This window comes from Xenopus tropicalis, chromosome 1, assembly GCF_000004195.4.
Source record: "Xenopus tropicalis strain Nigerian chromosome 1, UCB_Xtro_10.0, whole genome shotgun sequence".
In the NCBI taxonomy this organism is placed as follows: domain Eukaryota; kingdom Metazoa; phylum Chordata; class Amphibia; order Anura; family Pipidae; genus Xenopus; species Xenopus tropicalis.
This window is the reverse complement of record NC_030677.2, coordinates 105345391-105372256: the sequence shown is the minus strand read 5'-3', so window position 1 is coordinate 105372256 and position 26866 is coordinate 105345391. Positions and strand designations below refer to the sequence as shown.

At 40.4% G+C, this 26866-nt stretch overlaps 2 protein-coding genes across 8 annotated transcripts in view; both read left to right on the top strand.

Annotated features, from left to right (window-relative positions):
* theg (theg spermatid protein) overlaps positions 1-8253 on the top strand; it is a 29005-nt gene extending 20752 nt beyond the window's left edge. For all 4 annotated transcript variants that reach the window (XM_018097110.2, XM_018097118.2, XM_018097112.2 and 1 more), the window contains one exon: positions 7356-8253. In XM_018097110.2, the coding sequence (XP_017952599.1) occupies positions 7356-7603 (248 nt within the window). In that variant the 3' untranslated portion in view covers positions 7604-8253. The remainder of the gene's footprint in view (positions 1-7355) is intronic.
* A 6435-nt stretch (positions 8254-14688) lies between these two features.
* On the top strand, positions 14689-25517 carry mier2 (mesoderm induction early response 1, family member 2). Of its 4 annotated transcripts, none has more exons than XM_004910937.4 (12): positions 14689-14771; positions 15325-15507; positions 15794-15919; positions 16051-16141; positions 19153-19193; positions 19655-19718; positions 22347-22483; positions 22692-22773; positions 22982-23076; positions 23883-24004; positions 24099-24184; positions 24390-25517. In XM_004910937.4, exons 4-12 carry the CDS (start codon positions 16087-16089, stop codon positions 24674-24676), a joined length of 969 nt encoding a protein of 322 aa, XP_004910994.1. In that variant the 5' UTR covers positions 14689-14771; positions 15325-15507; positions 15794-15919; positions 16051-16086; the 3' UTR covers positions 24677-25517. The 4 variants fall into 4 exon arrangements, with proteins under 4 accessions (XP_004910994.1, XP_012809334.1, XP_002939806.1 ...); XM_012953880.3 differs by having other exon boundaries at positions 14727-14867; positions 23883-23901; XM_002939760.5 differs by having other exon boundaries at positions 14729-14867.
* The last annotated feature ends 1349 nt before the right edge of the window (positions 25518-26866 follow it).

Genomic DNA, 26866 nt, shown 5'->3' with positions numbered 1-26866 from the left:
ATCATCTGATGTGGGTCTATAAATAGACATGCAGATGCAGTTCAGGTTGGGTGCAGAATTTGAGTGAGTTATAATTAGGTTGGCTATTTGTCAACCCGCACATCACTAATGGGCTCGCTTTTTAATTTTAGACACTTTAGAACAGTGCTGTTTAATTGTTCCCATATAGTAGTCTGAATTGCTACCTGTTCTGGCGTATAAAAATATAATGATGTCAAACTCTGCCTCTATTGAATGGGTAATATTTTGGGTTGCAACAGTGCTGGATTTATTTTTGGTGGTGCCCTAGGCACTCCTCTACCTCTCCAGTAAGTCAACATCCATAGACTATTGCAACTGTGCTGATTGGATCAGAGTGGGCTACCCATTCAAACTCTTCTTTACATACAGTGGCTTGCAAAAGTATTCGGCCCCCTTGAACTTTTCCACATTTTGTCACATTACAGCCACAAACATGAATCAATTTTACTGGAATTCCACGTGAAAGACCAATACAAAGTGGTGTACACATGAGAAGTGGAACGAAAATCATACATGATTCCAAAAATTTTTTACAAATAAGTAACTGCAAAGTGGGGTGTGCGTAATTATTCAGCCCCCTTTGGTCTGAGTCCAGTCAGTTGCCCATAGACATTGCCTGATGAGTGCTAATGACTAAATAGAGTGCACCTGTGTGTAATCTAATGTCAGTACAAATACAGCTGCTCTGTGACGGCCTCAGAGGTTGTCTAAGAGAATATTGGGAGCAACAACACCATGAAGTCCAAAGAACACACCAGACAGGTCAGGGATAAAGTTATTGAGAAATTTAAAGCAGGCTTAGGCTACAAAAAGATTTCCAAAGCCTTGAACATCCCACGGAGCACTGTTCAAGCGATCATTCGGAAATGGAAGGAGTATGGCACAACTGTAAACCTACCAAGACAAGGCCGTCCACCTAAACTCACAGGCTGAACAAGGAGAGCGCTGATCAGAAATGCAGCCAAGAGGCCCATGGTGACTCTGGACGAGCTGCAGAGATCTACTGCTCAGGTGGGGGAATCTGTCCATAGGACAACTATTAGTCGTGCACTGCACAAAGTTGGCCTTTATGGAAGAGTGGCAAGAAGAAAGCCATTGTTAACAGAAAACCATAAGAAGTCCCATTTGCAGTTTGCCACAAGCCATGTGGGGGACACAGCAAACATGTGGAAGAAGGTGCTCTGGTCAGATGAGACCAAAATGGAACTTTTTGGCCAAAATGCAAAACGCTATGTGTGGCGGAAAACTAACACTGCACATCACTCTGAACACACCATCCCCACTGTCAAATATGGTGGTGGCAGCATCATGCTCTGGGGGTGCTTCTCTTCAGCAGGGACAGGGAAGCTGGTCAGAGTGATGGGAAGATGGATGAAGCCAAATACAGGGCAATCTTGGAAGAAAACCTCTTGGAGTCTGCAAAAGACTTGAGACTGGGGCGGAGGTTCACCTTCCAGCAGGACAACGACCCTAAACATAAAGCCAGGGCAACAATGGAATGGTTTAAAACAAAACATATCCATGTGTTAGAATGGCCCAGTCAAAGTCCAGATCTAAATCCAATCGAGAATCTGTGGCAAGATCTGAAAACTGCTGTTCACAAACGCTGTCCATCTAATCTGACTGAGCTGGAGCTGTTTTGCAAAGAAGAATGGGCAAGGATTTCAGTCTCTAGATGTGCAAAGCTGGTAGAGACATACCCTAAAAGACTGGCAGCTGTAATTGCAGCAAAAGGTGGTTCTACAAAGTATTGACTCAGAGGGCTGAATAATTACGCACACCCCACTTTGCAGTTATTTTTAAAAAATGTTTGGAATCATGTATTATTTTAATTCCACTTCTCACGTGTACACCACTTTGTATTGGTCTTTCACGTGGAATTCCAATAAAATTGATTCATGTTTGTGGCTGTAATGTGACAAAATGTGGAAAAGTTCAAGGGGGCGAATACTTTTGCAAGCCACTGTAAATAAAGGATTCAGAGTCTAATTACAGAAATGCTTAAAGGGGACCTGTCACCCAGACATAAAAAATTATATTATAAAAATATTTTTTAAATTAAACATGAAACCCAAATTCCTTTTTTTATTATATATAGCCTTCCCTGCCTCTATGCTTTAAGCATAGAGGTGAGCAGACAATTACCTACACTTTTCATTCAGCACTCACTTTTTCCCCTTACTCTTCACCATCTAAATGTGTAGCCTGTGCATGGGCGTTAGGTTCCCAATTTCTGGCACATAAACAAGATTTGGGGTGATACAAAGTTTGTCTTAATTGCAGCGCACCTGCCTTCTTGCTGTGATTGTGTAATTCCAAGACTGATGGAAACAAGGTTGATATAATGTTGGGTTAAAAAACCCAACATACTGTTCTTCAACTTATTCTTCCACTTTTTCTTCTTATTCTTAGCGCCCCCCATTTTCTAAACGCTACTCCTCCTACAGATTTAGGGGTACAACACCCAAACTCCCCACACTTCTTCGCCCTATAGCAGAGCAGGTTGCTTGTGCTTTTATAACCGATTCCGCCCCCCGTCTTTTTGTGGCGCTGCTCCGAACACCCCAATTTTCCCCAATGACTTTGACTGGGAAGATTTTCAAACTGCTGCCACTCTTACAGCTTTGAAGCTACACCCCCCAAACTTGAATAACGTAATCATGGGGTCACCCCGAATGAAACAGTGACATTTGTTGGATGACCCAAAGTGGGAGGGGCCAACAACAGCCAATCAAATTTCACCCATTGACTTTAATTGGGAATTTGAAACTGCTCCCAATCTTACAGCTTTGAAGCTACATTCCCCAAACTTGAATCACATCATTATGGGCTCAGCCTGAATGACAATATGATGATTGTTGGATGCCCAAAAGTGGGCAGAGCTGTGAACAGCCAATGAGATTTTACCTATTGACTTGGCAGAAATTCAACCTGCTGCCATTCTCACAGTAATAACATCAGGGTCTCCAAACTTTGCAGAGTTAGGCACCAGGTAACTGCGGTTCATGGTTAGAAAAAGTGGGTGGAGCCACCAACAGCCAATCAAATTTTACCTATTGGCTTTCAATGGGGAAATCCAAACTGCTGCCATTCTCACAGTATTAACACCAGGGTCACCAAACTTTTAACAGTTGGTCATTAGGGGACTGCAGTTTTAGTTTTGAAAAGTGGGCAGAGCCACCAACAACCAATCAGATTTTACCTATTGAATTTTATTGGTTTGATGCCAGGCTTCCCAAACTTTGCACAGTCAGTCACTGGGTGACTACGTACTCAAGGTTAGAAGTGGGCAGGGCTGCCAAAAGCCAATCACATTTCTTTCATTGTTTTCAGTGGGGAAATTTTTACTGCTGCCATTTTCACATATTTAATGTCAGGGTCCCCAAATCTTGCAGTTTGTCACTGGGTTACTACGTTCCAAGTTTAGAAAAGTGGGCGGGCCACCAACAGCCAATCAGATTTCACCTATAGACTTCATACGATTAAATTGAAACTGCTGCCATTCTTTAAATATTAATACTAAGGTCCCCAAACTTTGCAGAGCTAGTCACCAGGTAACTGTGGTTCAGAGTTAGAAAAAGTGGGTGGAGCCACCAACAGCCAATCAGATTTTAACTATTTATTTTCAATGGGGAAATTCAACCTGCTGCCATTCTCACAGTATTAACACCAGGGTCACTAGGGGACTGCATTTTTAGGTTTTAAAAAGTGGTTGGAGCCACCAACAGCCAATCAGACTTCACCTATTGATTTTTTTTTTTTGGTATAAATTTAAAATGCTGCCTTTCTCACACTATTTATGTCAGGGTTCCCAAACTTTGCACAGTCAGTCACTGGCTGACTATGTATTCAGGGTTAGAAAAAGTGGACTAAGCCACCAACAGCCAATCCATTTCCACCCATTTAATTTAATTGGTTTATATTTAAATTGATGCCATTATTTAAGTATTAATTTCCAGTAAAAAAAAGTGGGCGGAACCAGCAACAGCCAATCACATTTCACCTATTTACTTTCAATGGTAAAATGTAAAATGCTGTCAGTCTCACAATTTTTATGCAAACTTTGCAAAGTTGGTCACTGGGAGACTGCAGTTCAAAAATAGGAAAAGTGGGTTGGGCCACTAACTGCCAATCAAATTTTATCCATTGAATTTTATTGGTTTAATTTTAAAATGCTGTCATTCTCACACTATTTATACCAGGGTGCTCACTGTTTGTCACTAGGTGACTTCGACTCAAGGTTAGAAAAAGGGGGCACACATACCAATCACAATTTACCTATTGACTTTTACTGGTTTAAATTTAAACTGCTGCTGTTCTTTAACTATTAATCCTAGAGTCCCTAACTTTGCAGTTAGTCAGTTACTGGGTAACTGCAGTTCCAGGTTAGACTAAGTGGGCAGAGCCACCAACCGCCAATCAGATGTCACTCGTTGACTTTCAGTGGGGAAATTTAAATTGCTGCTATTAAAACCAGGGTCCACAAACTTTGAACAGTGGTTTTTACTATATAACTAAGGTCCAAGGTTAGAAAAAGGGGGTGGAGCCAACAATAGATCAGATTTCATTCAGTGACTTCATGTTTTTCAAACCAACATTAAGTTTGTTTTCAAATGTCCCTTTCTAGTTTTTATTGTGCAAGTGAAATTTATCTTGCTTGACAAACACAATAAAAATAATTTGGAATTATTTCTTAGGGTGACTGGTCCCCTTTAAAGTGACACCAGAAAACTACTCTTCAAAATATTAATCTACATTAAAAGTTACCTATAGATCATGTTGATAATTTTTCACTGATAGGTCTGCTTTTATAAGTAATTGTTACTTGAAGTTCCTAAACCTCGCTGTTTTGCCAACCTGAGTGTCCCTTCTCAACCTGTTAGTTAAAGCTTCTAATGCTAATGGATTACTAATGCGCAAATATGGCAGCCCCCTCATAGAGGAACATGGGGGATCTGATAGGTAATGTAAAAGCATTGCACAAATACTTTTAGGCTGATGTCCCATAGAGAGATTTAGTCATCCTCGATAGATATCTGCTACCACATGCGACTAATCTCTCCAAAATGCCTTTCCACAACAATAAGCTGAACATGCACCGTCATTTTATTTGACTTTTACCTGTCCTTTATTAAACAAAAAAATCTGGAGGCGAAGGTTCATTCTGTACTGAATACTAGCTACTGTTATGGCTTTATTTTTAAGTAACAAGAAATCAAATTGCACCCAGTGCTATACAGTACCCCCAATCTGCCCACAGAGCATCCTTTTATGATCTCAGTGTCTCTTGACGTGGGTTATTGTATGGATGCAGCAGGCTAATACAGCACCAAAAGACAGTGTTAGTACAGGTGTCAGAGATGTGGCTTGATTGAATCATATCACATTAGGCATAGGAAATAAGCTTATGTTACTTACCAAATCTCATACTAAAACAATAATCTTGCACCAATGTGCAGCAGTTTTGCTAGCACTTTGTTCTATTAAGTGTGGCCTACAGTTCTACAAAACTGGTTCCAGAAGGGCCCAAAATGCCTATTACTGCATTTCCCAAAAGAAAATAAACAGTTAAAGTGATATTAGTAACATGGTATTACTGTTCTTGGGCTGCCGCAATCCCACAGTCAACAACTAGAAGCAACCTGACTTTTTGTACGCTGCAGTGGATGTTCAGGCTGCTACAGCACCTAACATTTAGCAATTATAACAAAGCAAATTACCATCCTAAGGCTAACAACAATACTTAATGGTTAACTTATGTGTGGAAAACTGTGTCAGTATTACTATAACCCTACTTATAAATAAGGCATATTTTTAAGAACGTTGTTACATCATATTACATCCTAATTTTCACTTATACAGGTATATGGTACATTATGCAAGTGTTATCACAATTGCATGTGCCCCGGTTTTGCCTTTCACACACAAGACATATTCCATTGCATTTGACAAGTAAACTTTACCTTCACAGATAAGTATTGTTCTTATATCCCTAGAGATAAAATTTCTTGGAATTAAAAAAAAAAATCTATATTTTTCTGAGCAGAAAAAAATAACCAGACAAAGGTTCTGACATTCAATTTCTCTACCACATCTTTTGAACTAAGAAGGGTGGCCTTAATCATTCATAAATTGATTTCAGTGAACAAAAATCATGTTCTGCCAGCAGATTCAAGAATTGTTTTTCTTGAAGCGTCCCTTAACAGCACAGATACTATAGGGATGCATTAGCAGTTCCTCTTCAGTTTTTTGTCATCCTGTTTCCTAGGAGGTAGGTCGTTCATAGCTATATCAGCTGTCCCTCTTCAGTTTTTTATTATGCATTATTATTATAGTTCACAGCTATATAAGGATCTGTCACCTGGACAGCCATGTTCAGTTGTTTACATTGCAGGACACAGTGCCCAAAATGCGGAATAAGGCACAAGGAGCAAAATTTAGCTTTTCCTGGGTTCAAGTGCTTCTTAATCGAGCAATAAAGGGAATGCACTTTTAGCACTTGCACCCTTGAATAAATTAAACCACTTCCTTATTCTTTCCCGAACCTGTCCCTTTCCCGAGACGGATTTATTAACAGATGAACTAAGGAAACCATACACATGGCTTAATCTCTTACAAAAGAAGGCTCCTGTATAAAGCCCACTTGATAAAGTACTTCCAGGGCGAATGCCAATGCAAACCAGCTGTGCAGGACAGTGATATAGTCAAATTGTTTTATAGAGATAGCACTGGGAGTCCCACCCTATATTGTTAAGTAATCTCTAATAAGCTTGGTCACTAAAACTGTACCTACTGCTAATATTGGGAAAAGGGAGGCGCTCTCCCGGCAGTTTGTTATTCTGTCATCCGGCCTCCCAGAGAGGAGGCAACATCGATATCGCCCACCCGTAGGTGAGGATATCGGGTGAAGATCCGCTCACTTGGCGATCTTGCCAAGGTAACGCAGATACGTGATTTTCTTAATTCTTCCTTATATGGTAACACTTTCTATCTTAGATCCAAGACCCTTTCTTTAAGCCAGTGAAAAAATGTGTGACATTTCTCTGTATGTGTGACATACCTTCTCTGTGAATTTCTATCTCTGGAAATATAGTTGGAAATAGAGTGTTGCTTGGTGAGCATGCACTCCTCTGGGCTGCCTGTCTCAACCAACCAAAAGACACAAGAACAGAGAGCTCAAACCTCTGAAGCAAGGTGTAGAAGCTATTTCTTTATCTTATGGTTGCTTTTCTATTTGACATAATATCTGACGGTAGGGTGGTACAGAATACAATTGCTGGACATGCCGCATTGCCTATTTGCCTAAAAGCTAACCATGACTTTTTCTTTCCTAGTTCATAAGATAGAGCATCCTGAGTACCAGCATGATTTACCTGTTGTAAGACCAGTACCGTCATCTGCCCTTCACACACAGGCAACAGATCGAGTTTGCCAGCTTGCTAAACCCAGCCCTCGTAGGATAATCTCTGATGTGTATGACCCATATAAAATCTCACCTGCTGCCAAACACGCAGAGGCTTCACCCCGTATCCAGGAGCTCTGCACTCCTCCAGCCCGCAGACAGCGTTCAAAAAAGATGTAAATTCTTCAAAACCTTTAACTACATCCATTAAAAGCATCATCTACTACCTTGACTCAGAGGTTTTGTGATAATAAAGTGAAGTGAAAGGTGCACTTGCAGGTTAACCATTTATAGCACTGTTGCAGAACTTGCTACTTTTTGTAGTGTATTTGATACTTGGATAAATGGTGAATGTTTAACTCAAGCGAAATACCAATCTGAATTTTTTGAGAAAATGTAATATGTCCTCACTTGCACAGGAAATAAAACTACTGCTGTGTTCACTGTAAAAAAAACTTCAGCAATAACAAGGTAAGAAGGTATTTGCAAATTACATTGCACAAACTCACCAGATGAAGTGTTTTTGGGATGTATAGTGAGGATAACGATCGACTTGCCTTGGTGCATGCTCTGTATGTTCTGCAGTATAGCCAGGGGTCCTGTATTAGTTGGATCTACTGACCCAAAGGGAAATTTGTTCTATGCAACATGGAGTCTGCAATCAATGATTGCCAGGATAGATGATGTGTTCATGTGTAGGGAGAATAAAGTCATGAAGAGGCTTAGATTTTTGCAAAGAATTTGAAATGTAGATCTTTAGGCTGTAGTATGTTGTCAGTACTGTATAAGATTAATAGTTTTACTGTGTAAGATTAAATGGATTCTGTCATAAATTTTATGGTGTACTTTTTATTTCTAAATTACAGGTAATATAGCAAATAATTCACTCTGCCATTAAAAAATGCATTCTAGAACTAACTACATTGTTTCTGATTCTGAGTTTTCAGAAAGCCCCAGCGCTACACATTAGAACTGCTTTCAAATAACCTATTGTTTCCCATACTCCAATGTAACTGGTGGAGTCAAAAGCAGGACTTTGATTTTTTACTATTGAGTGCTGTACTGATTGGGAGCTGCTATCTTGCTACCTTCCTATTGTTCTGCAGATCAGCTGCTGGGAGCAGCACAGCAGTAAAGTGTGACTGAAGTTTATCAGAGCACAGGTCACATGGCTGTACCCTGGAAAATGAAGAATATGGCCATATGAAATCTCAAAATTAAACATAAAAAAATCTGTGTTTTTGGAAAAACAGATTTAACAGCAGGATTCTGCTGGAGAAGCTCTAATGTGTTCTGAAAAAAAAAAATGTTTCCTGTGACGGTATTCCTTTAATATAGTTTCATATTTTTATATTTTGTTTTAAACCTTTACTGTCAGTTCAAGATGAATGTATGAAAGTTGTAGCAATATCTGACTAGTCATCCCACAGATTGATTGGCTGCATATTAAAGCGATACTGACACGAAAAAACAACTTTTTAAAATATAAATCTACATAAAAAGTTGCCTATAGGTCATGTTGATTATTTTTTACTGATAGGGCTGCTTTTGTAAGTAATTGTTACTTGAAATCCCAAAACCTGACTGTTTTGCCAGCCTGACTGTCCCTTCTCAGCCTGTCAGTTATAGCTTCTAATGCTAACGGCCTCCTGCTGGACAAATATGGCCGCCCCCTCATAGAGGAACATGGGGGATCAGATAGGGAATGTAAAAGCTTGGACAAATACTTTTATGGCAAAATTATAAATAGCATGCAAAGACAATGTTATGACAGATGTAAAAATGGTTTAATTTCTGGTGTCAGTATCTCTTTAATGTAGTATGGTCAATAATGGGGCTTCAAGCCAGTTGACTGGATTGTTCAATGGAAGTGCAGCTCATTTTTAGGGGTGGATCAAGTTATTAAATATAAGCCCAACTTGACAAATTTGAAGTTAGGAGAGCACTCAAACAGAAAATTACTTTTTTCATATTCTATATTAGAAACATATACATATTTTCATATTTTAGTATTAGTGCAAAGGTACATACTGTTTTCCTTAGGTCAGTTATGACCAAAATGGGACAAAATACAACTTCTACAATAGCCCAATGCAGATCTCAGCAATTTTAACACACCATGGTATATACAAAAACAAAAATGTATACAATAAATCTACATTACAAACAATTGCATATACATACCACCAGTGTTCACAATGCAAATTAGCATATTGTTTAAAGGAGACATATCCTATAAAAATTAACAATGTACCATGGAATTATATTTCTCTTGATATAGAAGGATTGTGCTAAAAAAGTTGTGTTTCGGACTGATTTATTGAGAAATTCGCCAAAAACCCCACTAGCCCCGCCCATCTGTTCCACTTCCTGCTGGCTGAATTCTCTGGATGAGCTGGGGAGCCGGCGGCCTTCAGTAACACTGCACTGTAGGATAGGAACCAATCAGCAGCTAGGCTGACCTGATAGGGAACTGAAGCCTGTCTGTGCTTCTGCGACTGCAGGGCTGTGATTGGCTCTCCCCCTCCTACTGTGCTTCCGGCAGGGGCCGTTAGGACACGCCCACCCCATTCAAACTCCGACGACAGAGAAGTGATAGGATCTATAGGGAGCTCCAATAAAGGGGCAATTTTTACAGATAGGGTTAATTTTTAGCCCAAAGTGAAACCAGCACCGTATATTATTCATAATTGCCTACAGGGTTAGGGGTTTTCCCATTTATCCAATATGTCTCCTTTAAAGCAGACACAATGGTCAAAAAGGTGAGGAAACCCCATTGTTTTGAAAAAAAAAAAACTAATTTTTCAAAGGGATTTCCCCCTTTGAGGTGTACATTTTGCTATTGTAGCATTTGCATTTAAAGATAAGGCCCCCATTATGCACATATCATACCCAGGTGTGCCAAACCCCAAACTCTCTTTCAGATAGATAGCCCTATCCTTTTAAGGTCAGTATTATAAACTGTTCTCCAAAAAAATGACCAGTGGAAGATTATTAATTGTTTTATATGTTCTGGTTATATAGTTTTTTATTTGTTGTTTAAGGAGTTGCTCAGGAGTCACATTCTTTATGGGTAACAGGTGGGTTTACAATGCACCACAATACAACTTTACAATGCACCAGACATCCGGCAGCCTGTATTGGTAGGCATGCACCTATTCCACCCCGCCCCCTTCATGACATCAGAGATCTTGGCAACATAAATCAGGGTCATTTGCCACACTAGATATTGTAACAATTTTCTGTTGTTCGTTACAGCTGTTCACAGCATGTTGGAGATAATCTGCACAAGATCATCACAATTCCCAGCTAGTCAAGGAAGAATAACCTCTAATTTTAAAACATCAAACTGTAGTAAAAAGGAAACTGTCATTAAAATAAAAAAACAAAATAAGCTCATTATCTCATGTAAAAAGAAATGTTCTATATATAATAAATTAAAAATATACTCTTTCTGAAATAATTAAGTTACTTCAAAAGCTGCTCTCAGCAGTCTGTTTTTTTTACCTGCAGGCTGTGTCAATTTTGTGAAAGACAGCTTCAATAAATAATTATGCAAATGCAGCATGGTAGAATGATTTACTAGAGTTAACTGTCAATAAAACCTGCATGTAGAAAGGCAGAATTGCGAATGGGCGAAGTGAAGAATAGCTTTATTTTAGAAATAATATAGAATTTTATATTGATTATAAAGTGAAACAGCAGAAAAAGTAAAAAAAACTGACAGTAAAGGGTTTAAGGGCACCAATCATCTAAAAATTGTTTCCCCCCAAGTGAAGAAGCAAATGCTCTTCCCTCTACACCAGGAGGAAACTTACAGTGCAAGAGATTATCTTGGGGCACATGCTCATAATGAGCAAATGACCGCCTTTATCATTATGCAAATGTGTGTATTATAGGATTGTGGGATGCACTGACTGATCCTATATCACACGCATTCATATGTTATTTTCATTAAAGGAGAAGGAAAGGCTAAGTCACTTCGGGGTGCCAAAATATTAGGCACCCCCCGATGACTTTAATCACTTACCTTGTACCCCAGGCTTGTGCCCTTGTTAGGAGAAAACCATACCAGCCCGGGGTAGCTGCAGCGAGCGCTTCCTTCTGTATGGCTTCTGCCGGCAAAATCCCTGGGCCCTGCGCATTAGAGTGAAAAGCCGACTTTGTTGTTAAAGTTAGCTTTTCACTCTACTGCGCATGTGGAAAGGCGCAAACAAGGAAGAGAAAACGCTCGCTGCTATCCCGGGCTGGTGAGGTTCTCTCTTAACAGGGGCTCCAGCCCAGCGTACAAGGTAAACGATTAAAGTCACATGGGATGCCTAACATTTTGGCACCAACAAGTGACTTAGTCTTTCCTTCTACTTTAAATGATAAGTAAACTTTTATTTTAAAATCCTCTAAGCAGCCCCCAGAATAACATTACTTTCTTGTCTCCTCTGAAGCTTTGCCCCCCCTTTGCTTTCTGAGCAGACCTCTCTATGAAACCTACAGGGCATAATCATTGCCTCTGCTCCAATCTCTTTAAAGTCATCATAGTCGAGAGAGGAGTGCTCAGAAAGCAGGGGGTGGAGTTTATGCTAAACAAGGAACTATCTAAAAGAACTTTCCAGCTGCTTGTAATAAAGAAACAAAATAAGTCTGCATGCAGGGTGAAAGGTATGTTATTCTGGGGGCTGTACAGAGTAATTTTAGAGATTTAAAAAAAGGTTTACTTATTCTTTAAAACCTTTCTCCTTTTCTTGTATCCACTTGGCATTTATTGCAGTTGTTGTTCTGTCTGTCAAGTACATTTTATTTTTGGCATTACCAATCACCCTTTGATGTCACCACTGGTCACAAGTGGATTTTGGCCTAAAAATGCTCAAATAGGCAGTGCAACACTTGTGACATACAGTTATCAGAGTTATATTAACCTTTCTGGTAGTGACCGCTGGGCATTGCCAGTTTTGCCCCTTTCATCACTTTGCTATCTAGCGATTAAAGGAGAAGGAAAGTCAAAGTCACTTGGGGGTGCCAAAATGTTAGGCACCCCCAAGTGACTTCAATAGCATACCTTTTACCCCAGGCTGGTGCCCCTGTTCAGAGAGAACAGCACCAGCCCGGGGTAGCTGCAGCGCTTCCTCCTTCCTTGTTCGCTAGGCGCGCATGCGCAGTAGAGTGAAAAGCCGAATTTTAACAGAGAAGTCGGCTTTTTACTCTACTGCGCATTCGCCTGACCCAGACATTCAGCAGCAGCACGAGTAGGAAGGAGGAAGCGCTCGCTACAGGTACCCCGGGCTGGTGCTGTTTTCTCCTAACAGGAGCACCAGCCCGGGGTACAAGGTAAGCGATTAAAGTCACTTGGAGGTGCCTAACATTTTTGCCTTTCCTTGTCCTTTCCTTGTCCTTTAAAGGAGAAAAAAAGGTAAAAACTAAGTAAGCTTTATCAGAAAGGTCTATGTAAATACAGCCATAAGCACTCACAGAAACACTGCACTGACTTCTCTGCCAAAACAAACAGGATTTGTTGTCTCTTTGTTTTCCTGTGCCAGAGACACACAGCTCTCTCCTGCTCCCCCCTCCCTTAAGAATGCTAAGAACTCCCTCCCCCCTTAGGAATGTGTGGTCTGAGCCAATCAGCAGGAAGCTTCCTCACAGTCTTACTAACTGAGCATGTACACCGGTCTTGGTGCAGAAGCAAGGCATTATGGGAACTTTCTTTACAGAGCTCAGTGTTTTTTTTTCCTCTGAGGCTTCTGATCATCTGAATGGGAGAAATATGGGGAGACTTAAGGGCACTATTGAGACAACTGAAGGTATGCCTGCTTGAGAGCAACTCTTTATTAGCCTTTCCTTCTCCTTTAAGGGTGGGGGTCTTTCTTTGGACACTGTTCCCTGGACCAATCTCCAGGATTTAGTCTAGGCCCATGGCATGCCACACCCTGACCACACACCTTGCTCCACCTTGGCTTGGTATTTTTAAAGGGTGGCTCCTGATAGGAGAGTTGGCAGACCTGTGTTTATCTACTGTGCAAAAGTGGAACTTGCAGCCCTACTGGAACTTAAATGGCAAACCAGCATAATGGAAACAGTATAATGGGTGCCCCTTGAAGGTTACTAACCTTTAATACAAAATGAATAAGCTATAAGGTTTAACTATTCAGTGTCGGGCTGGCCCACCAGTATACCAGGAAAACTCCAGGTGGACGCTCTTGCTTCTAATTATTTAGTCTATTTCATGGTCATTCCCTATTTCTGTATGGGACCATGGAAGATTAATAGATGGAAGAATAGAGTATGTAGAGAAAGGAGAATAGGATAATAAATAGTTTGAGGGAGGAGAGGAGGAATTAAAGTTTTGAGAGTGGGCCGATTGTCCAGGGTTTTCTGTTGGGCCCCTGCCATCCCACTCTGACTGTAACTATTGGTTTAGTTTTCTCTCTACATATAATTAAACCAATAGTATAACTAGTATATCTTATTTATTTTGTATTAAAAGGTATATATTAGTTTACTGTAATTTGAGGGACAGTCACAACAGTTAAACCATCCTTCCTCTTCTAAATATATAAATTAGTTTACTGTAAATAGAGGGACAAAGTCACAATGGTTAATCCATCCTTCCTCTTCTAAATATATATATATATATATAGGTTTACTGTAATTTGAGGGCCAAAGTCACCACAGAGTAAATTCATCATTCCTCTTTTAAATATTGCTCCTTGATAACAAACCTCTCCAAGTTACTGACCCTTAAACAAGACCTACCCCACCTGAGACACCTGAGTACAAAGGTACCTGTTTGATACATATCGCTAGCGCATTGGCGGAGAGCACTACGTTTCCCAAACACGCCACAAGCACTTAGTTTTGCGGGCACGGCTGCAGGTACTACTCTTGTTGCTTTCTTGCGCGCAATAGGCTCACAGCGATTGGATAGGCGCAGTTCTACCTTCAGGTTACCCAATTGCTGCACAGGCTCCTCCGCGCCGGGTCTTACGCGTTGAGTAAGTAACAATTAAGTACGTCACCAGCAATACCTTGAAGTAATAATATCAAGAAACTGCAAACAACACGTTTTCGGAGATGGTACTTCTAGATTAAAGAGCGCTTTTCCGACTGCCCTGATACTGTTGAACATAACTATTGAAGCCGGGGCATGTGCCCCGTAACTAACAACGCCAGTGCCATAAATGTAACTATACGTTCTCCTGTGCCCATTACCGAGTTCTTCCACTCTCCCTCCCCAGCGCCTCGCGTGACTTCCTTACCTGGGCCACACCCCCTCATTCATTTCAGCAGCCAACCAGCGCTCTCTCTCACATCCGGGCAACGCTGCTCCTCCTAGTCTGATGCTCTGCTTTTGGAGGTAACCGGTACCGTGGTTGTGGAGAAGCGGGGCTGACTTATTGTTTCGCTCGGGCACCCTATTGGGTCGGAGGTTGTCAGTATCTGTTTTATACAAGTGGGTAATTCTGAGTGCTAATGGCTCGTCACGGTCATTAAAGGAAAGAGACAGGCACTAAGCAATAAAGCCAGTGTGTATCGCTATGCATAAATTGTTCAGCACATAATGACGCCACCTCCATATTAACTTAGACTATCTTGACAAGCGAACATACAAACACAATACACCATTACTTACTTAGGTCTCAACTGACCTCAAAGGTAAAGGGCTAATAAATGCGATATTCTATAGAGTTGATAAGTTAGTAAGCTTAGAAGGGAGGCAAAGTCTTTTGGGTCTAGGAAAGCGAATATATGTATAACCTGTACCTTTCAACTGGGTTCATAACCTACACCCCACGAACACCCCAGGAATTCACAGATATCCTAGGCTTTAGCAGGGTGACATACCTGTAATACTGAACAATTGTAGCTGTATTCTTTGGCTTAACAAGAAACCCTCCTGCTACTTTTAGGAACCTGCCTTACCTGTCAAGCGGTTGTGTAGCACTGGAGACACCTGGTGCCTGTTTGCAGCACTGCGCAACCCTCCGCCCGCGTCCTGAGAGGATCAACAACTGGTCACAGCCAGCAAGGAGTTAAAGATAGCAGGGATCCTGGAGAAGCAGGAGTCATCCTGGGGTAATGGAGGCACACAGGTAGGAGATAGGGAATAGAGACAGTGGATACCTTAAGCTGGCCATACACGCACTAATGATGTCGTACGATATTTGTTGCGTGTATGGCGACTCGGCGAGGCGATCATTATCACAGAAGGCTGCGGATATTGGTCGACTCGCTGATCGGACGGGTTAAAAGATTTTGATTGGGCGCCATTGAAGGTGCCTGAGCAAAATCTACCTTCCTTCACCACGTGTGTGGCCACCTTTAATGTAGCATGGTGTCTGTACAGTACTGGAATTAATCAGTTTACTTGGGTTTTAGGTGGATGATCTGGCATTCCAGGAGTTACTGGACTTCTATGGTTATGAAGCTTCTGATCCCCTTTCTGACCAAGAGGGTGACATCAAAGGATCTGATTCTGAGCTGCACCACAGTAGCCAGGAACTGGTACAATTTACTAGCCTATACAAAGGGCACTTCTCTACTAATTAGTAATGCATCATTCTTCATAACTATGACTTGTATTACCCCATGCCTGAGATGGTCTAGACAAATGAATTATTATTGTTTACTTGCAGGAACCAGTAGATGATGTGCCCCTTGAAGATGAACCGATGTCCCCCTCTTTGCCTCCCAGGGACTCACTTAATCTCTCACCCTGGTCTTCTGGTAGAATGTTTACTTTTTTTATGGATGTTTTTTATATTTTAAAGGGGATGTCAGGCCAAAAATTATATTTTGCCAAATTTTCCATTAAATGTTGAGTATTGATTTTCAAAGGTATTTGTGAATGTAATTGTCATTATGAGGAGCAACTGTCTGCCCCTTGTAGAGTTGTGTGGGTTTACCCTTAGGTCGAAATTTGAGAGACCATTGTGGGTTTGGGTTCGGTGTGGGTTAGTTTGGGGCTGTTGCCCTGCTCCTGAAGTTTCCCTGCCTTGGAACCTAAGGTGCATGCAGAAGTATCATATAGAGGGGAGAGACGCAGGTATGGGTTGGATGCGATTCCTACTATGGTAATATTTTGCAGGTTAGGGTCAGAGGTGAGTCAGGTGTGGGTTGAGTTTTTCCTGACCCACACATCACTATCCCTTTGCTATTTACTGCCAGGGTGGCTTGACTTTAAATAATGTAATAGAAGCAGGCTAGTGAATATACCTGTCTTTGAGGCAAGCTGAGTTTTGCAACATTGTTTAAAATGTTAGAGCCAGGTTTTTAGGTCTGTATCCTCTTTAACTTATTTATTGGTCAGGATTGAGGAGTTAAAGGACATGTAAAGTGTATTTTACTGGGTAGTTCCAAAATATTAGGCACCCCCTCCCCCCCCCCAGTTAAATAGGTCACTAAGTTTTTTCACCAGGCTGGTGCTCTTGTTGGGAGAGAACTGCATAAGTCTGTTGAAAACCCTCCATAAACACTGTGCTGGTATTTTACTTACCCTTCTACTGGTGTCCCAGGCATCCATTATGAGAATTCCTGTTCATGCATGTGCAGTAATATAAACCCAGCAGATCTATTCTACTGCGCATGTGCAGAAGGCCAAGCGCCAAGGAATAGAAGACTGAAGGTATAGAGATGCTACTACAATGCTTAGGTAGCTTTTCCATGGGCTAGTGCCCAACAGCCCACGGAAATGCTTAGCAGTCTATTTCACTGGGGGGTGCCTAATATTCTGCACCCCCCAGTAAAATAGACTTTTCATGTCCTTTAAGCAAATTTACGTGAACTTTCATTCTTACATAGTTTTGGGGGAGATGCAGGGGTCATTTATGAAATTCAGGGGTGCAAGACCGCACCCCTATGTGCGTACAGAGCACTTGTGAATTGGAGCGCTGAGGCCTGTGGCTTTGTACACAATGCACTAAGCAGTTTTTAAAATGCAGTTTGCACACTGTGTGGTGTGTTGTAAATGAGCCCTTACTGGCAACTGTACACTAAACGTTGCTATGGAGTCTTTAGCAGATGCATAAATGCACAAGTTTTTTGTAAACCTAGCTATATTTTGTACATTTGTTGTTTTGTTTCAGTGGTTAATAGTAAACTGAATTTTATGATGTACAATTTATTTGGTTCACCTTAATTGTCTTAAGTGAAAGCTTGACAATATTGAAAGATTGCTATTTTCCTAAAGGCGCTCTGGTGGAATTGTATGTAATTAGATCCATGAGAAAGGTATTGCAGCAATCCAGGGTGATTGCAAGCAATATGAGTGCTAATTACACTGTAAAAGTGTACAATAAAATCTATTCCTTAGGCACCTACAAGCTAATAAACCCTTATCTTACTTGTCTCATCCAATAACCTTTAAGTGCTGCAATGCTTTTTTGTTGGATTTAATGTAATTAACCTCAGGCTGTAGGGTCAAATACTAGAAGCAGTCAATGCCTACTAACTGTAGATTGCGTTATTGAGCAATCCGCTCTCAAGGGCTGTGGCACACGGGAAGATTAGTCGGCGCACGACAAATCTCCCTTGTCGCGGGCGACTAATTTCCCCGAAATGCCATCCCACTGGCTAAAATGTAAATCGCCGGTGGGATGGCATACGCAGCGCCGAAATCAATGAAGTTTCCTCTCAAGGCAACTTTGCCGATTTCAGCAAATCTCCGTGCCGCGTATGCCATCCCACCGGCGATTTACATTCTAGCCGGTGGGATGGCATATCGGGGAGATTAGTCGCTCGCGACAAGGGAGATTTTTCGTGGGCGACTAATCCCCCGTCTGTCACGGCCCTAAAGGAACAGTAAAACCATAGTGAAATACGCTAGCTGAAAGTATATTTTTTTACATGTGTTTGTATCTGTTGATTGAGCACCTACAAATTATTTCTTTAAAAATGTCCTATTTTCAATGAGAGAGATTTTTTATTCTATTGCATATTTTCTGGTGTTACTGGTCCTTAAATATGTAAAAAATTACTACCCTGTGGACAGTAAATGTCAGTATCCAGTAACCTGTTATCCTGAAAGCTCCAAATTATGGGAGCCATCTCCTATAGAGTCCCATTTAATCAAATAATTTTCAATTCTTTACAAAATGATTTCCTTTTTCTCTGTAATAAAAAAAACATTCTTGCAAATGTACAGCACCCTTGCAGGCAAAGGGTGTATTCCTTTTGGTGCTTTGAGAAAAGGGAAAGTCAGTTGAAAAGCAGTTTGCAGTGTGTATCTGTAATATTCAGACCCGTTAAATGGTGCTGTTTAGCATGGGTTTTAAAGCTGGTTTTAATTTAGGGATGCACTAGATGCAGGATTTGGTTTGGGATTTGGCTGTATCCTAGCACATTTTGCAGGATTCGGATTTGGTGAAATCCATAGTTTGTTTTTGGTTTTATAGGACTATGTAATGTGACTGTGGACATCTTAAAATGAAATAATGTGTTGATTTAGCTTAAATGTGAATGATCATATTAGGGCTGAGTACATTTAGACACTAGTAGCAGATACTTCTCATTTCTACAAAAATAGACAATGCTGATCATTTGCTGATAATTGTCTCTGCATGTGTTTTAGCAGAGACAATTCTCAGTATTGTCTATGGCAGGGTATTTTCTGGCGTTTAGTAGTTGTGACAAGTAGCTGCCACTAAGTAGCTCCATGTGGCTTCGCCCTTACTATTCAGTTAAATCGATTGTGGAGTATTCAATACTAGTTTTCATTTTGTTTTCTTTTATTCTTGTAGCTCAAGAGGATTGGACACTGGAATCATCTAGGGTTGAAGAAGTAAGTTATTAACTACGATGTCTAAAAATTCTATGCTGGTACTAAACATTTATGCTGCTGGTCTCTTGACATATCAGTTAATCACATTCTGTGTTCATTTTTCTTTTAAATACTTCCCTGTAATCTTCAGTAATTGTCTATTAATGATCTATTCATCAAATTTGACCTTTCTTCCTAGCAAAACCTGCCTACTTTTTAGTGGAACTTTTGTGTTGTTCACACAAGAGGGGTGGCCAAACATCTTTGTACTACATGCTTTTGTTCATGGGGGTGGGAGACAGACATATAACTTGTACAGAGCCCCAAAGTTTTTGATGGCACATTCCTATTTATATGAATGGGAAGTGACTGCCGGAAGGCCAAAGCGATTCTCCATGTGAGCACTGCAATGGTCAGATGCCCTGTGTGTCAGAAGCCTTAGTTTTTTAAATAAGTCAATGGCAGTATGTTTTTTGTTTCAGGAGACATTGCACAGCTGTCGGGCCCAGCTTCCAAATCTGCGTTATATTCCACCTGCTGAGAGAGGTGAGGGACTCTACTATTTATTAGTGTGTTAGTGGATTAGATATTCTATAATGCTTTGAAGTGTGTACATCTTGAGTACAGCACTAAACAGATCTTAATTTTTGACATTAAGTAATAAGGTATTGTCATTATTAGACATTCTTCATCATTTTGCAGCCCTCTGCATGATACAGTCGTATGAAAAAGTTTGGCAACCCCTCTTAATTCCTTGAAGTTTTGTTCATTAGCTAAGCTTTTAAAGTAGCAACTTCCTTTTAATATATAACATGCCTTATAGAAACAGTAGTATTTCAGCAGTGACATAAAATTTATTGAATTAACAGAAAACATGCAATATGCATCATACAATTAGACAGGTGCATAAATTTAGGCACCCCAAGAGAGATATTACATCAATACTTAGTTGAGCCTCCTTTTGCAAATGTAACAGCCCCAAAATGCCTCCTGTAGCCTTTGATGAGTGTCTAGATTCTGGATAGTGGTATTTTTTAACCATTCTTTCATACAAAATCTCTCCAGTTCAGTTAAATTTGATGGCTGCCGAGCATGGAGAGCCTGCTTCAAATCATCCCATAGATTTTCGATGATATTCAAATCAGGGAACTGTGACGACCATTCTAGAATATTGTACTTCTCCCTCTGCATAAATGCCGTTGTAGATTTCCAACTGTGTTTGGGGTCATTGTCTTGATGGAATATCTAACCCCTGCATAACACAGTTAAGGCTGATGGCAGACGAGGCATAGGGCGGATATTTTCAGCAAGCGGAAAAGCGCTTGCTGAAAATACCGCCCTATTCCTCCTACGTGTGCCTGCACCCGAATGAATAGAATACGCTCGGGTTCAGGCACATGTAGCCGGAGTCTCGAGTTTTTATGCATATTTCGGCTACATGTGCCTGCACCCGAGCGTATTCCATTCATCCTCCTCGTCTGCCATCAGCCTAAAAATTATGAGAGTTGCTTTGAGTATCCCATGTTGTCACTCTACAGATGAGAGTCAAATAGAAGCACAACTTGCAATTGGCCTCCTTAAATACCTTTTCTCATTATTGGACACACCTGCCTATGAAGTTCAAGGCTTTACAACCTAAACCAACCAATTTGGTGTTGCCAGTAATCAGTATTGAGTAGTTACATGCATTCAAATGAGCAAAATTACAAGGATACCCACATTTTTGCACAGCCAGTTTTCAACATTTGATTTCATTTCATACAACTACAGTAAATACTGCTTCACTAAAAATCTTTGTTCAGAAAACACCCCAGTACTCAGATGTTCCTGGCAAATGAGAGACATATCACTGTTATCTTTTTTTGTTGAAAGTGGAGTAAATTATTATGCAGGCTGAAAGGGGTTCCCAAACGTTTTCATACGACTGCATATTGGAATAATAATCAGTACACCGTTTCAAGCAGGTAATATACAGTATATGGAGGGAGCTTGGTGCTCTATGTATTGTAGTACGATCATAATATGTAGGCATTCATTTTCACTCTAATGATACACACTCACACTCTCTGACAAAATTAAAATTAAAAAGAATCTTGCAGTCTTAAGGATTTATCTAAAGGTCCCCATACACGGGCCGACTATAGCTGCCGATATCGGTCCCTTGGACCGATTCGGCAGCTAATCGGCCCGTGTATGGGGAGAGCAGAGCGGCCTGGCCGACCGATATCTGGCCTGAAATTGGCCAGATCTCGATCGGCCAGGTTAGAAAATCCGGTCGGATCGGGGACCGCATCGGCTCGTTGATGCGGTCCCCGATCCGACTGCCCCATTGCCGCCCACATAATCCGATCGTTTGGCCCCAGGGCCAACCTCACTGCCCTCACCGTGAAAAACCACCTACACTGCTTCAAATGGAAGCTCAGTTCCTCTAATCTAAAGGGGTGACCTCTGGTGCCTTGATCTTTTTAATGGGAAAAAAGAACATCCCCTATCTGCCTATATTCCCCTCTAATGTACATGTACAGAGTAATCATGTCCCCTCGCAAGCGCCTCTTTTCCAGAGAAAACAACCCCAATTTCCAGATAAAACAACCCCACAGCCTGTCCAGGAGTTGGTGGATGCTTTAGTCCAGGTCTGGGAGGAGATCCCTCAGGAGACCATCCACCACCTCATCAGGAGAATACCTAGGTGTTGTAGGGAGGTCATACAGACACGTGGAGGCCACACACACTACTGAGCCTCATTTTGACTTGTTTCAAGGACATTACATCAAAGTTGGATCAGCCTGTAGTGTTTTTTTCCACTTTAATTTTGAGCGTGACTCCAAATCCAGACCTGCATGGGTTGATAAATTTGATTTCAATTGATAATTTTTGTGTTATTTTGTTGTAAGCACATTCAAATATGTAAAGAATGAAATATTTAATAAGAATATTTAATTTATTCAGATTTAGGATGTCTTTTGTGTTCCTTTTATTTTTTTGAGCAGTGTACATTCTCTTGAGTCCAAATATAAGTTCTGAGCATTTCATATCCATTTGGCAAAATCTGAGTTCTCTCATTCTATCTCAAATTGTGTCCTCAACCTGCAGTCTTGTAATACACAATTATTCCAGTGTTACGTCCTTTGTAGAGATCAATAGTCAGTATATTTTCTTGCATGTTATTTATAGATTTTGATGAAAAGGACCAGCTGTTATGGGATCCTAATGTCCTCCCTGAACAAGAGGTGGAGGAATACCTGATTCGTGTCTCTGAGCTTCAGCACAGAGCAGGAGGCGCATATGTTCGTGATGCAGATAATGAGCAGGTAAATGGTCAACAGTGAAGAAGTGCTATACTTTGATTACCCAAATGGTATGTTGTTTTCAACTTTTATTTGCTTTACATTCCTTGTTTTCTCTATTTTTACTTCTGGTTGGCTGGGTTAGACTATTTCAGTTTTTGAGGCTCTCACCTCTTCTCCAATACAATCACAATTCCTTCAGCCTCTTTATAAAAGGTTTTATTTGTTTTAGGCACTCTATGAGTTGGTCAAGTGTGGATTTAACTCAGAGGAAGCTCTTCGAAGGTTGCATTTTAATGTGAAAGTTGTACAAGGTGAGGGGGGCATGATAACTTCGCAGAAATAAATAAATGTAATAAAATTAATAAAGTAGTGTTAAATCTAGAACAGACAAATGTTGCACTGTTTGTATCTGTAAGACATAAGCAGAACAACCTGCTGGTTGACTTATATTTACAAATACAAATGCTATAATTGATGTTTTCTTCTACCTTCTTTTCTGCTTTCCTGTGTTTCACCTAGGTGGACTGAGTGCTTGGAGCGAGGATGAGCGCAGACATTTTGAGCATGGTTTCCGTGTTCATGGCAAGAATTTCCACCTTATCCAGGCTAACAAGGTGAGCTGAGAAGTGGTAGAAATAAACTGATGGCAAGTAACAGAGTTGGGAATAATTTAATAAAAAGCAACTTGTTGTAACATGATGATTTTTCCCAAAGGGAAGCTGAAAAAGAGAAGAAAGAATTTCACTAAGTTTGTATGTATTGGGCTAAAGTTTAGGACACACAAGCTTACCAGTCTGTGGTTTACTAGGCCACACCCAGAGTGCCATTTATAGTTGACTTGGTTATTGGGCTCTCTCTGACAAGACACCCAAAGCCTCAGGCAATAATATGGTCAGCCAGTACTGTTGTTCAGACTAGTATCAGAATGTAAAACCAGCTCATTTTGGGCCAAAACACCCCAGCTTTGTTAGGATAAAACAATTTTTATATAGTATTTTTGGTGCAATGCAGTAATTTTTTAAAAATTGTTGTTCTTAAACAAGTAAGAAATAGCTTTTCCTTGGCATACTGAGTACATAATCTTATCAGTGGTTAGGCGGTGGATGCAGGGGGTTCTTTTCTGTCTCCAGGGTTTCCCTAAAATCCAGGATGTGGAGTTAAATGGATATATTAGTTGATTATTTCAAATACAGTAACTTTTTCACAATACAGCATTGTTATGGCAAGATACTTTTCTGTGTGGTTTTCCTGGGGTAACAATACTGCATACATTTTTGTGCATTGCACTGACAGGCAGCTCAATAAAGTAGGTCCATAATGTCATTATAGTCTCCTAATCTCTGAGCAAAGTTGCCATTTCTTTGTACAAAGGCCGTGTTGGCTATGTGTTTTTTAAAACCAACCTTTTCTTATATTCTAGGTTCGAACAAGATCAGTAGGTGAGTGTGTTCAGTACTATTACTTCTGGAAGAAGTCTGAACGTTATGAGTTTTTTAGACAGTCCCGTTTGGGGAAGAGGAAGTTTGGGAACCCACCATCTGTGTAAGTTTTTGTGATACTTAAAATAAGTATAAACTGCAGAACTTAATGTGCCATGTATGGGTGATTTAATTAAATATTTTAATGCCCCCTGTAGGGAGAATGAATTTGAACTACCAGAACCAGTATGTCCAACAAAGGTGCACAAATCTGTATTCAGAGGAGAACTTTTAGGACAAACAGGTAGTGGAGGTTTTCATACAAACTATTTCCAAAACACACTGCTTCTGTCTATACTTCCAACTGCTTCTTAGTTGGTATTTTCCATCACCCTTGATACTTCCTAACTAAATTATTTCTCATTATCACAAAACCTTTCTTTGATGCTAATTTGAATATTAGTTATTACATATTTATCTCCTACTGATTGGTGACTTTTGGGTTCTAGCTATTACACAGAGAAACTCTCCAAACTATAGCACCTGCAGTTGCAGCAAAGACCATTGTTCCTGTGGAATGAGAAGGCAATCTGGTGCTAACTCCAGTGGCTATCAAGAATCCCCTCCAATCACTGGTGACCTCATCAGCCTCAACTTTTCTCAGCAAACTCTGCCCCTGCTGCCTGGTTTAAAGGCTCAGGATCCACCATTATCAACTTTCTCTATGACAGAAATGGCACTATCTGACTTCCTCTCAACATCTTCTCTACTTTGTACTGCCTCCCTCCCTCCCTAATACATGTTTTCTATCCAATTTTCTGGATGAAGTGAGATAAAGACTGAGCCGCCAATACTGGTCATCTGGTCATTTTCAGCAGGAACAAAGAGGAATTATTACTTTCCTGTTATATTTAATTGGAGAATCATTTCTCTCCCACATGTGCCTGTTGCACTCCACTATGATCAAACCCAAATTATTCTCCTCAGGGTGAACTTTACTAGTATTTAGCTACTGGTCAAGAAAGGACTGGTGGGTGAAAACACAAATTTGTTTGTTACAGCAGTTTAGCCATTCCAGAACTTCTGTTAAAGAACACTGAGTGCCAGAACTTTGTGCTACAGTTCTCAGCAAATAGATTTTTTGTAGCCTTTAGGAGTTGTAAGTCTGAAATACAGATTAGGTTACTCCCTGGAAAAGTGTTGTGGAGAATGCCTAAACTTTTTGTATGCACCTCCTTTCCCTCAGTTGCCAGCAATAGAATAGGATGCATTTATTTTTGTGGATGGTGAAATTATTTTTCAAAGTTTTGCTCCTTAAAAGTAAGAATTTTATACTTTTTCAGTGACATGTTCTGATGTAATTTTTTGGGTAAAATACTAGCCTATATTACTTGGTTCCAATGAAATCATTTGTTATTACTAAATTTTCCACTGTTGTGCATTCAAAGAACTGATATGTTCTTTTATTTAGAGCACAAATCCCTCTTAAATTCAGAACATTGCTACAATATCTGTGTTATTTCTGTGGATTGACCTCTCTGTGTACAAGAGTCTGGTTGCCAAAACATAGGTCATGTTTTATACGTATTTAAATTCTTACATGATTTTGACATTAAACATTTGTACAGAATAGAAAATTGTGTCTGCAGTCAAGATCCTTACACCAAGTGATAACCTATAAAGAATTTTGTCTATTCCTAATTACGATGATGGTGCTCTATCTGTATACTCAGTTGCTCATTTCACATTATAAACTCATGTCCTATTTCCCCAAGCTTCCATGCTATAATTGTGGTCCAAAACACTGCTAATGTACGGGCACAGCCACAGTGAAAGCAGAATTGAAATGAATGCCTGTTTGGCTGACACAAATACACACATACCTGTGAAAATATACTCACAGCAGATAAGAACAAACTATAAGATAAAAACACTGGGACATAGTAAAAAGGCCCCATATTTATACCATCTTGCTGCTGAAGGTGTGTCCTGGGCCTCTGATGTCCTCTACACTCCACTTCTTCTGCAGTAGTGGCACACAATTTGCCCTTAGAGCATTATTACTTATTTAACTCTGCTGCTTGCATAAAGCAATAGTAATAGTAAGGGGGACTGGAAGTGGCTTGCAACAAAGACAAATAATCAGCAAACAGGATAAATCCCCACCAGATGTCCAAGGTAAAAAAGAAACACTTTATGAGTAATATGAGTGCTCTGAACATGTTCCAGGTGCCCCTGTACGAAGAGAAGAGCACCAGCCCGGGGTAGCAGCGAGCGCTTCCTCCTTCCTTTTCGCATGCGCCGGCCGACGGATTTCACTGGCAGAAGAGAAAGGAAGAAGGAAGCGCTTCCTACAGGTACCCTGGGCTGGTGCTTTTTTCTCCTAACAGGGGCACCAGCCCAGGGTACAAGGTATTCGATCTAAGTCACTTGGGGGTGCCTAACATTTTGGCACCCCCAAGTGACTTATCCTTTCTTTCCCCTTTGTACTAATTGTACGAGTGAAATTGTTATTTACATTCACTTGACAAACTGGCAACAGGGGTCATTTTAAGTGGTATCCATCATAGTGTACAGAGTGTAGAACTGCAGGGGGCCCTATCATTGCTTGGACCTGTAAACCAAAATTTTGTATTTGTCTATATGGCATAAGGGCCCTAAATATTATACTTGTACATACCACCAAATAAAAAAAAAAAGACAATATACTCAATATTGTAGGAAACAAATCTTCTGGAAATTATAATCAGATAATGTTACTATCTATCTGGCATCGTGGCCTTGGTTTTTGGATAAAAATGTAATTCTGTTTCCCTTCCTATTAGTCACTCCACTTTTAGGTTGCTAGGGGGGAGACCTTAGAAAAAAGATAACTATTTAAATCCCAAAGTTGAGAACTGCAGAAAAAAGTTAAACTGAAAATTCATAATCACTGCCTCACTGACCTTAAACCAGTGCATCTCTAACGCTTGCTGTGCTACAATTC